General features: G+C 34.7%; 1 protein-coding gene across 6 annotated transcripts in view; it reads right to left on the bottom strand.

Annotated features, from left to right (window-relative positions):
• The window catches only part of ERBB4 (erb-b2 receptor tyrosine kinase 4), a 985,443-nt gene that overhangs the window by 264,089 nt on the left and 708,675 nt on the right, over positions 1–12,679 (bottom strand). For all 6 annotated transcript variants that reach the window (XM_045520468.2, XM_045520469.2, XM_045520470.2 and 3 more), the window contains exons 7-10: positions 11,063–11,204; positions 7,174–7,287; positions 6,936–7,062; positions 628–701 (exon numbers count right to left, since the gene is read on the bottom strand). In XM_045520468.2, the coding sequence (XP_045376424.1) occupies positions 628–701; positions 6,936–7,062; positions 7,174–7,287; positions 11,063–11,204 (457 nt within the window). The remainder of the gene's footprint in view (positions 1–627; positions 702–6,935; positions 7,063–7,173; positions 7,288–11,062; positions 11,205–12,679) is intronic.

Raw genomic sequence — 12,679 nt, 5'->3', positions numbered from 1 at the left:
TGTCTTGCCCAAAGTTTCTTCAATACTCAATAGATAATGAATGTCAAAATAAAGAGCACCAAATATCTATATTTAGTCTAACTAGATAAAAAGAAAAACATATAGCTTCAATTTCTTTTTTGAAATCTTTTGCCACCTTACCTGTACACTTAAATTAACTGACTGTCTTGGATTCCAAGACATCCATGTATATACCTAACCCTCCTCATTTGATTTTACAGTCTTTGATAGCCATCCCATGTCTGATTCATGTCTATGGGCCCCATATCATCCACTATTTCAGTCCTGAACATACTAGGTTCTTTATAAATATGTGCTAAGTGAATTCTACATATTACCCATTCTCAATAGTATTTGTGAAAAGTAAACAGAATAAGATGGTCTCAAAGATCCACTGACATTTGCAAAAACAGTAACATCAACATTTCAAGGATAATTTTTTTTTTTAATTCCACAGAATTTCAAAATGTGCACAAATGCTAAGGAATAAAGATACCCATCATTTAAAATAACATGTATTTTTAAACCTAGAATTTGTTTTGAAAATTCCAATACTATGTAATACTTTCAACAAAACACTAAAATTCACATAGTTCTTAGCATGACAAACTCACTTAAAAAAATTACCTGTTATCTCTCGGACTGTCCGAAAGACATTCAGCTTCTCTGGGTCTATGGCTTCAATTGCATTGTAAGGGTCCCTAGAAAATCAAGAAGAAATGTAGCCAAATTTCAAATTATATAAAGGAGTGAAAATATGAGAATTGTGACTTACTTCATTCAAATCCAATTTTAATTAACAATAGGAAGGTTAACAAAGTTTTATCCAAATTTTTCTATGCTAGATGTGGAAAGGGATTAAAAGGTGTTTTGAGGACACTTTGATGACACAGAATATAGAAGTTCTTCACTGGAGGCTATTCTAGATCTAGAGGAATGGTTCAATTTGACTATCCTGAAAACCTCCAAATATAGCAATTCTGTTTATTAATCATTTTATTTTATTTTGCCTTTAAAAGTTTATTCTTAATTGGGAAACTATACTCTTCAAATAAATTATGTTATGGTGAGCATAATTGCCTTGTGGGCTCCTCAAAGCATACTAAATAGCTAATCAAAGCTGTAATTTCATAAGAAGGATGAAAGCAAATACAGGAAGTCTTTTTTTTCCTTTTTTTGCTATATCTTCACATTTATCTGTTAGTGCAATCTGGTTTGTTTATGTTCACTTCCATACCACAGGAACTATTTGCTTCCATCTATATGAATCATAGTAACATTTGAAAATAAAACTTACAACAAATTTAATAATACTCAAAAGGTGTTATAAATTTTGGAGACTTTGAAATACCATCTACTAATGCATAAATGTATTTTTATAATTAATATTATTGATACACAGATGCCCTGTCTTTTTGGAAATGAATATAAAGTAACTTTTAAAATTAAATATTTATTGGATATTTTTCAGACATTTTCATCTTAGGAAAATATTTTTCATGCTTTACATGCTGATTGTACAAAATAACTGCATACTTGAATAGATATAATATTAAACAATCCTCAGTAATCCGAGCACTACTTTCAGGTTTTTTAAAGGAATATATAGTTTTCTATTTTATTTTATTTTATTACTTTAAAAGACGTTCAGTGCTACTCTGGGCAAGTAGAAACCTCATATTAATATAAAATCTTCAGAGAAAAGTTAAATTCCATTCACTGGCCACTTCTCCAACAGAGACCAAACCTTCTAAAACAATGAACTACGCTTCTTTAGAAGCATGTATTCACTCAGAGCAGTTAACTGAATTTTATTCTTTCTGTGCACATCTGTTGTGTTACAGTCTCTGAGAACCTTCATTTTCATTTGGGGAATGAACACTAGGATATGGTGATCCATTGGAGGCTATCAGTCAGAGCACTCGGCAATCCCCTGACAAACATCTGGTCTGTCTTCTGGGAATGTGAGTCTGAGTCTATTCGTATTTATTCATCCTGGCATCAGAGCCTTGAAAAGATTCTCTGTTAGTTCAGCAACCTTGATCTCTGGAACCACATTGTACTGGATCTCTCAGCTTGGTTCACCAATATATTCTTCTGTACTTTGAACCATCACATATCTTTAAAGAAAAAAATCTTTCCTTGCAGAAACGACTGTTTCAAGCTAAGAAGTGCAACTGATACAACGCACTACTAGTCTGACGTGGAGTTCTACAGGAAGTTAGACAACACTACGCGCGATTCTCCCTATAATTCACACATAAGCAATTAAGATTTTCCTCAGTGTGACATGAACACCTTTCAAAAGCTAAATTAAATATTCTAACAAATTTGCTCTATTTTTAAGATATACAGAATCAAAAACAATGCTTTTGATGAATATGAAATCACACAATTAAGTTCATCACATGAGAAAACTGTTGTTACCATTTCTTCACATGCAAAGACTTGTATGCAGAGGAAACATTAGCTCTGAGTAGCAGAATGGGCTTTCAACACTCACTCTTTGATGTTCTCACTTTACTGAGAAGCACTCGAAGTTCAGGGTAAGCACACAATAATGGGGTCAGTCCAGATCTTTACTGAGAACACATCCAGGTTGTCAGAGATGAAATGAATTCTGGACTGTTCACATGAAACCCAATGGACCGCAGAAATTTTATACACTTAATTTTAGAGATTCAGAACTCTCAAAAAATAAGTTGACAGAATCCCACTTACCAACTTCAAAGTACCCCTAGGGGGTTCCATCCTAGAGCCACTTGAAATCTACAGTATTTTAAAGTCGAGGACTTTCCTAGCTAAATTCAGGGGCATGAAAAAGAACATTATGTCCATCCTGTCATTGATGTTTGGTGATCTAAAATAAAGCTCAGGATAAAGAGAAATATATTTTCACGATTCTATTGAAATCATTTTATTTTTTCACCAAACATTATCTGTTTTCCATTATCTATCATCTGAGCATTTTCTTATCAGTGTCTCACTGGGACACAGCATGGACACACTCAGTTGGTGAACATTTTGTTGCTCTAAACATATGCACATGAACAACGATAAACATGACAAGACACGAAAGAGGATCCTATTGATAACCCTGAACACTGCATTTTACCTGCAGTTCCATTCCAAATAAAGAAATGAGTGCCTAGTTTATTTCTAGCTATGGCACTACTATGCTATAAACTATAAATATATTTAACTTTCTCGAGCTCTTTTACATGTTAAATTTTTAATTGACAACTTGATAGTAAATTTATTTTTTGCAGAAATTTGTTTTTGAAAAGTATAACTTCATTTAATTATGGATCTTGCCTTTCTATTAGTTTAAAGAAATACCCCAGCTATTTTAATCAAACCATGCATCCTACTAAAAACTAGTTAGTAGACGATTGACAGTAACAGGAATTAAATGAAATAAAATGTTTTGTTAATTTACTAAAGCTTTCTGTTTATAATATCTTATATTATTCACCTTTAAAATTTCTCTCTCTGTCCATAATACACATATGCACTCACTTATTACATACATGAATACACATATACCTATACATAAATGTCTGAGACCTACTCAATTAACTTTGTACTGATATTGTTCTAAGATGGAAAGACTTCAGAATATATGTTTCCTGTTGGTATGAGGTTAGGAATGGGGAGCATATCATATTTCATATATATTTGTTCCAGAAAATGCCTTATATATTATGTTTGAGATAATATTAATTATAATGTTAAACTTAAGTGCTATCATTAAGGACAAAAAAAATCTTCTGAACAAAGAAGTATAATTTATCATAAAGTAAATATTGCCACAAAAATAATTTTGCCTTTGTTTGGTTTTTAATTGTCTATGAAATCTCTGTTCCACTATACTATGCTAAATATAAACTAGATACTAGATAAAGTCATTAAGGTTTTTCTTTTGAACTGCCTTTTTCTCCTGCTTTTATTTGAAACTTTATTTTGTTTTTAACTTTTGTTTTTGTTATTTTTCATTCTCTCTGTGTGTGTGTGTCTCTCTCTCTCTTCTTTCCCTCCCTTACTCCTTTCTTTCCCAACCTCTTTCTTTTTCATACCATTTATTAAGGTTTTACTGTATGCCAGGTACTGGGCTGAATGAAATTTGTTTTGTTTTGTTTTTATTCCCCACAACAACCAGAGGATGTAGGTATTTATCATTAACCCAGTTCTCAACTTTACACTGGAGGACACTGAGCGTTTAACATGTGATGGAAGCCGCACCACTCAATGCAGACTGTCGGCAGTGGAGCCTCAAACCAAACTCCAGTCTAGTCTGGGTCAAGTCACTTAAGTAGAAACTCTAACTCTTATTTTTAAGAGAAACTTGATTTATTTTTCTATTTCTAATCCATGTGAGTTGATTTTCTAGAAGTCACTTTTCACCTGGTTTTCTCCTTGAAAGCCTGGATTGGTCTGATGTCTTGCAATGATTTTACTCATAAACTTGTGAAAACTTGTGAACATATGATTCCTATTGCACAATCTATTTTTATACCTTGAAACATCTACTTTCCTTTTTTCACATTTATTTATTAATATCCCCCTATTCTAAAGCCTTAGGAGAATGAGAATATGTAAAACCATTTTATAATTAGTATAAATCCGGTTTTGATAAACATGTTCCACAATAAGCTAAGACTAAATAATTATTCTGAGCTGCACCAGATCAAGTCTCTTTCAAACCTTTTTACTCATGGTTTATCTGTAAGAAGACTGACCATTAGCAAGTCACTTTTGTTGGCTCATAATCCCTCTATTATCATAAAATTCTTGCGGTGGTTCTCAGTGGAGCAGTACCACCACTGAGCTGGGAAGCTGGGACTTTTGTAGAGATGTTTCAGTTGTAACAGAGATTGGGGCATACTTAAATCTTTTAGTAATAATCCCAAGCCAAGGAAGTTAAATGCCTTTCACAGCAAAGGACCGCTTCATGTCTTGAATCATCTTAAAATGTTCCACGCAGTGTAGGGCCTCATGTGCACAAACATCATGGTTGATCATACTTCGTGTGTAATTCTGTAGTCCAGTAGTCTCTTGCCATATAATGATGTGTCTGGTTGGTTATTCCCTATTCCAGTGGTCAGCTATTCCTCTGCACTTAAATTCCCTGTACTTCTTGTGCAGAATGACTTCTAATTCTGGCTGTCATGAATCTAAACTTTTATTACTAGTAGAAGCCGATCATTTTCCTATCAATACATACTTCATTAAACATTACTTTTCTAACTTTTTTAAATTACAGTTGGGCAATTAGAATGACTTTATAAAACTATGTATATAGGCAGACTGTATTACCTCTGAGTTTTATTTCAGAATTGAAAAAGAAATATTAAAATGCTTAATATAAAAGGGATGGATGTTGGGCCTAAATGGAATGAAAACCACCTGTCTAAAGCAATTCATGAGACTGTTTTCAAATCCTTCCCCACACTGATGAACTTGAGGCCAACTCATTTATTATACCCACGTGGAAGCAGCCAATGTGAATCAAGTGCTACCTCTTCTTATTTCTCAGAAGACATTGTTAACATAGTATAATCTTTCATTCGTGATGATATTGGGTTTTAAAAATAGCTAAAATGCAGATATATTGTTTTATTAAATGTCATGCATGCATTAAATTACATAGATGAACTTAAATATTGGCCCAGTGAAGTCAAAAAGGCAACGACAGCAATGTAAATGGATTCAGAGGGCCAGTGGGGACTATGATGAATATAACTGAATGAGTCTCATCTTGAAATGGCTTGTGCTACCCAGCTCTGTTGATTGTTGCCATGCAGGAATGTATGCTAAGAGTAATCAAGTCCACATATTTTTAAAAGAGAAGTTAAAAGTCTTGACCTTATTTTAAAACAAACAAGCAAACAAAAAACCAAAACAACAACAAAAAACACCTCTTGGACCAAATATAACATATCTAGGGCACAAAGTGCATAAATACTACTACCATTTCTGGCATAGACCTATATTCAAAGCTATATTTTAAAGTAAAAAAAATGCTTTATGTAATAAGACCTACAATAATTTATTTGAATAGCAAGAAATGCTTTGCTTTATTTCTCTTGCTGTTCCTATTTGGACATATTTATTCATAATGTGTTAAATTGTTTTGCTTCTAGAAATAATGTGATACATGTTTAGAGTAATCTTTTGAATTGAAATATGTGAGTGATATTTTTCTGTAGCCTGTAGCACTAATATTTAGGGATTAAGTTGTGATATAGACAAACAGATAAAATATAAAATAAAAATATTGACATTTTTATTGCAATTAAAGAATACAAACTTGGTTGTTTTCCCAGTTAAAACCAGCAGGTGGTTATGTAATGAAGGAGCCCAGAAAATGTTACAATTTTTTTTGCCAAAATTAAATTCATTTAATAGATTTCTTACAATAGTACTACTCAACCTAAAAAAAAAAGAGAAAAAGATGCATCAAGGCAAAGAAAAGTTTTCAAAGCTCGGAATAAATTCCAATTTACTAATTGGTTTTCTGTGAGATACATTTTTAAAAAAAATATTAATTTATGTTGTCTTGAACTAATCGTTTAGGACTTGAATGAAATTCTCCACTTCACCCAATGATATTGCTTCCCTAAACATATCTAAAAATATAGAGCTTACTGAAATCTATGGATTTGAGGAGAATGTCCTGCAAATACATTTCAGCTTATATACAAATCTATATTTTCACATCTAAGTAGTCACCAAACTCATAAGCTGGATATATTCTGCAATTTTGGTTTACTATCACTGCTGGTGTAATATGGCATTTGGATTTTGTTGGAGAAGGGTGTTAGCGTATGGTGGAACTCTCTGTCTCAAAAGGAATTGAATAGATAAAGCTAAAGAATCTCTTAAGCTTGGTCTACACTTTGTAAAATAATTTTCTACAAAAATGTAATACTTACCCATGAATACCAGTGACAAGGAAGATCAAATTCCCATTGATTTTGGTGCAGTTTATGAACTTGTCAATGTTACTAGAATCCACGGTCTGAGCTGACATCAGTGAGCCTGTGCCAATGCCATCACAAGCTGCAGAAACAAGACTCACAGTCAGGAAGTGAAGAACAATTTTCTTCAGTCACTTGCATTTTTACTATAAAATGACAGTATTTTTGTCATTATTAAATGAAAAAAAATCACCTTTTGGGCAAATATCAGTGCAAGGTTTACACATTTTAATCCCATTTTCTTCTACTTCCATCTTGGAACTAGGGCAGGCACGCACACAAGAGCTGGAATCCACCACAAAGTTATCTGATGGAAGAAGATGAAATCAGCAATGGTGTTGAAATTCAGCCAAAGAATTTAAAACAAGGTATTTCGGGGTTTGAAAATGACTCCCACCCTTGAGAGGATGTATGTTTCTTTCCGTAAAACAACTCTCTAACTATCTCAACCTGAAATAGCACCTATGAACATCCACATTCAAATCCAAGGGCAGTGTGTGTTAACAACAGCTAGTCCTTGCTTAGCTACTGCTCCACGTCCTGAACTGCCCCCAAGATAGTGAATTTCTTTTATAGACCTAGGAAACTGCATGACATTTAGTTTGTGTTTTTCAATAGTTCCACTTCATTTCGTGTCCTGATGTAAGTTTGAAGCCTAAAACTACTTCAAGTTACATGAAGCACAAAGGAAGCTGAAGTTAAACTGCCTTGGATCAAGAGAGCACACTTCATATCCAGGAGGAAATGCTGAAAATGTGTTCATCTCTCAGTGGTGTGCCCTAGAAACTATCTCATCATTTTAAGCCAAGAAACACAATGAAATTTGAAAGGGCAGTACTTTAGAAAAGGTATACTAAGTGAACCAGGAACATCTAATTACATGACATATTGATAATCCAGTGGTCTAGAATATGCCAGGACATTCCCTCCCTGCAAAAAGGACAAATGACGGCATCTAGAGCCTCCCACTATCTGCCAGGCCGCTTTGAGTTTTGAAGGCAGTATCCTTCCAGGTCTGGAAATACTGCTTCTGACCCACTATTCAGTGGTCTAGAAGACTTCCAGCCTTGAACGGGGCCCAGAGCAGGAAAGGCATATGGTGCAGGTGGGGTGCAGCAATTCTGCTACTTGGGTCACAAAACCCAAGAGGCTCTATGATATTAGATGTATCTATGGTGGGAAAATATGCCACGTGGAGTTATGGCAAGCCCCAACTGGAAAATCACATCAGAGACCTCTAGGATTCTAGAGCTACCCCAGGCCATCCAAATCATAGAATTATACACCATTTAACAAACAGCTCCCAACAGGCTTCGGAGTCCTGGTAGAGATAGAAGACCTAGCCATGGGTCATTGACTGAACTTGTAGCCAGAATTTCCCATCACAAACAATGTTTTGTTAAAAACCATGATGTCATAACGTTGGGTATGTCCAATAACAATCCATTTTTAAGATGGAAGCAGTACATTTGGGATTGATATGAGCAGGGGCAGAGGCACAAGTAAACTGCATATGCATGTGGTCCCGATCCCCATGTCATCCACCACTTTGCTGGCATCTCTCCGTCAGCCAGCTTATACCTACGCTTGCACGAGGCCCAAGAGAGGGCACTTATGACAAGCTGACAGAGAAGAACAAAAACTAAGCTTGGTATGTGGGTGAAAGTAGCTGAAAAGTGGATAACAGCTGTCTTGAAGCCTCATTGAGGAGTTGACTTGAAAGACAGTGCCAAGGAAAAATCCTACCAGTGGGCATAGTTTTGGGTAGCACAAATGATCCTTTACTTTGTGTGGAATAAATATGAGTTTAGAATCAGTATGAACTCCTGAGAAGTGGCTTGCCCTGGGAGGAGATATTCTAGAACATCTGAATTGGAATTGAAGTGAGTCCAGGGTGGAGGGATATGTATGAATCCATGGGAGTGGGTCCAAAGTGTATAGATCTTTGTATTCAGAGTTAACATCCACTGGAGGACATCTGCTACAAAAGAGACACTTTGTTGAGCCTGCATCACAGCCTGATCTCACTTCCTTCCTTCCCCCAGGGGTCTAGATTCTGAGAGCATTTCTTAACAATAGTCTCTCTCACAAGAACCCAGCTTATAACAGGTGTAACCATCCTTTCTGCAAAGTCTTTAGGAATATCCCATATCAAAAAGCTTCTACATTTCTGCAGCAATTTATGCCAAGTGAAATAAATAAAAATTATAAAGATCTTCATATCAGTTAGGTTCAGATTTTGCATTCAAATGAGTTTCAAAAGAAAAAACAATTGCTGTTTAGAGTTTTTGAATTTCAGAATTCTGAATTAGGAATTGTAGGGACCAGTATTTAGAAGTTAAACATCTTTGTTTTTCCAAGATACCTACAGTTGAGCAAATCATGCCTTCTGAGCAAGACTCATCAAAGATTTACACTGATAAATTACACTGATAAATACTTAAGTGTTTTAAAGTAGTCTGCAATTCGATAGACCTAAACTAATTCAAAAAAAGAAGTTTATGAGTTACCATATCCGTGGTCACTATGCACATAATTAAAAAAAAAAAAGCTCTCAATGTTTAACCTCTTGCCACACTTAGGAGTTGAGAGCCTTCAGCTAAATTACTCTAAAGAATATAGTAACAAAAGAGAATTTTGCCAACTCAGATTTTCCTGGTACTCCTTCCACTCCAGCCCAACCCCTGGTCTCAACCTTGGGACTTGAATAAAGCACCAAAATAAATGGATAGAGCTTCAGTAAAGCACCAAAAATCTCAAAAACAAAACCCCCCAAAAAGCATGGTTTTGACTGTCTTTGAGGCAAGGAACCATAATTTGAAGGTAGAATAGTAGAAGAGAAGGTAGAAGAGGAAAAATTTCATCATCCAGCCCCATCCTGCAATGCTGTCAAGCCCCCAGTTTTGCAAGGATAGTAGCTAGTGAGATACAGAGTAACTTTAGATGAGAAGTTATTAGATCTAAAACATGCATTTGGATATTAAGGTGTTTAGGGTGGAAAATTCTCTACTATCCTAGAGTTAGTGTGTCTGTGACTTTAGAATAGTAATCCAGTGACATGTTAAATATATGCATAATAAATCTTTTAACCAATATAAAATATTTAGTAATAATGGCCAGAATCATCACTGTTTTCAAAGACTTGTTTTTATATACTATTCCTCTGAAACTTATTCTCTATCCATTGATTTTTATAATGATTCTGGGAAAGAGAGAGGGGCCATATGATTATTACCACCCATAATAAAAGAGGAGAAAATAGGATACTAAATAGTTCATTTAAAACCACATGGCTAGGAAGTGGGCGAAGCCATAACCAAAGCTACTCTAATCTCACGTCCTTTACACTTCCTACTCCGTCATGTGCACGAAGTGAACGAAGCCAGTAACATCTATGTGCTGTAGACTGTAAAGCCTTCTTTTAATTGAGTATGTGGACAAATGCAGCAATGTTTTTCTGCCTTCCAATAAGTAAAACATTGGAGAAATGTTTCATTGGTCTCTTCAAACAAAGAAACTGACTTGAGCAAATACCAAGACATATAGTATTCTTGATGAAAGTTAAGCTGATCACTTTGAATGCCTAGAATGAGTTGTAAATTTAGACCCCTCAACATGCCCTTTATATCTATTATTATTGTGTAAGACTGGATTGGATGTTAAAACTATAATGATATATATTCTACCACAAAGAAGTGTCACTTATCATTTCAGGTGAAAATTCATTGTTATCAGAAGCAGACCTCACTCATTACATAGCTTGCTGCCACTTAACTAACCACTTTTCTGAAGAACGGCATCACGTGCAAAAACATACAGTGGAAATAATGAGTTGAGAAGTCAGTGCATGACTTTGTACTGTAACCTCAAGCATGCCACTCCTTTGCTGAGTCTGAACCCATCAAGTCAGTTTTTTTTTTTTTAATTTTAATTTCCTGATTTGTGAAATGATGGTAATAGTACCCATACCCAAGTAACTCATGATATTGTCACAAGTTTCAAATTGCAATAAATTTACATGAAATTCCTTTGCTTTTAAATGATGGGCTAATGAATGTGGCTATTCTCATCCTGTTACTTACGTGGGCACTTCTTGACACAAAATGCTCCATAGGTATATTTTGCATTGAAATTATGCTCCAGTTGAAAGGTGGTTGGATTGTAGACAAACGTTTGTGGACACTGAGTAACACAGGCTCCACTGTCATTGAAGTTCATGCAAGCCTGCAACACAGCAGATATTAATTCCATTTTACAAATGACCTTTATAACACTTGTTAAAGGGACAGCTCTACAGCAGTTTTGTGAGGGCTGTGTTCTTTGTTTAGCATACATCAATTTCATAAAAACTGGAACCTGATAATTCTCTGGTTGTTAAGGCTTATTTTTTAAGTTCATATTTGTTTTGTACTTCTCAATTTTACAAACCTGTTTTTCCAATGTTGGTAAATATACCATCTATAGTTACTGATGTTCAGATTGCTTGGTATCTATCGACTAATTCCTAAGCTGACAATTGGTTAAAATTATTAAAGTTAGATAATAGTGGAAACTTATTTAAGCTCAGACTTATTCAAAAGGGTTTATGTTGAGTCTGGCACTGACAACTATATCCCCAATTGTACAGGCTAGATTTTCCCTAAAGCTGGTGTTTGGAGAGTCCTGCGCCTTAAGTGACATGGTAAGTACACTGACCATCATTGCATAGTGAGAAAGTGTTGTGTTGGCCATTCAAACTGGACTTAAAGAAAAGGTTCTGGCCAGTGATGAGCCAAATGTACATGCTGAGAGTACAGTGCAAATTCTAGAGAAGTTACTCTCCTTAGCCCATAATTAACTAATATGATATCTCTTCCTGTATGGTCTTTTTCATAATATCAAAACATTTGGTAAAAGTCACCAAATTCAAGTAAATTTGTGACTGCTGACTTACATATTTGTATTAAGACATCAATTTGTTAATAGATTCAAATGCATTTGAGAAGAATTAAAAACAACTTTATCACCTGAGAGCTAGGTATTTGATATAAAAAATAGAACACATGTATACGTACATAAAGTCATGTGAAGAGGGGATGAACTAATTCTCTTAACTAAAAAATTTAAACCTTCATAGGAATAATTCAGGCTTTGGAAGGCAAGCTAATGTGAACTCAAGCTGTATTTAACATATCATCATAAACTGTATGTTTGGTTATTAATAAGTACTAATTTATTCTGTTTCCTCAAAACATTGTCTTAATCAATTGTTGTTTTAGCAAGTACTTTATCACAAACATGACAATTCCCTGATGATGGTCTACGAGACGCATAATCGGAACGAGACTCACTGATGATACATTATTCACTAAGATGACACTTTCCAGGAAGAATCTATTAAAAACCAATCTAGAAAACTCAGTAAGTTTTAATTTATGGCTGTAAAACTTCATACGTACTCATGATTGCTTTACTAACATATTTTATCCAGTGTTGTGCAACAACATTGCTTGGCAACAAAGGGACATGGGCCAGAGAAATCAAACAAGTTACCTTTCATACAGCATATAAAACAACATATCTTATACCAAGGCCCTGGTCTGGCATTCTCGAACATTCTGTACAAAATGCCAAAGCAGAATCAATGGACTGTTCCATAAAAGTAATGAAATGAGAATTCTGAAGTTCACTCAGCACTTTATCATGATAACAGAATCATA

This window comes from Camelus bactrianus, chromosome 5 (assembly GCF_048773025.1).
Source record: "Camelus bactrianus isolate YW-2024 breed Bactrian camel chromosome 5, ASM4877302v1, whole genome shotgun sequence".
NCBI classification, from domain to species: domain Eukaryota; kingdom Metazoa; phylum Chordata; class Mammalia; order Artiodactyla; family Camelidae; genus Camelus; species Camelus bactrianus.
This window is presented reverse-complemented; position numbering and strand designations above follow the sequence as displayed.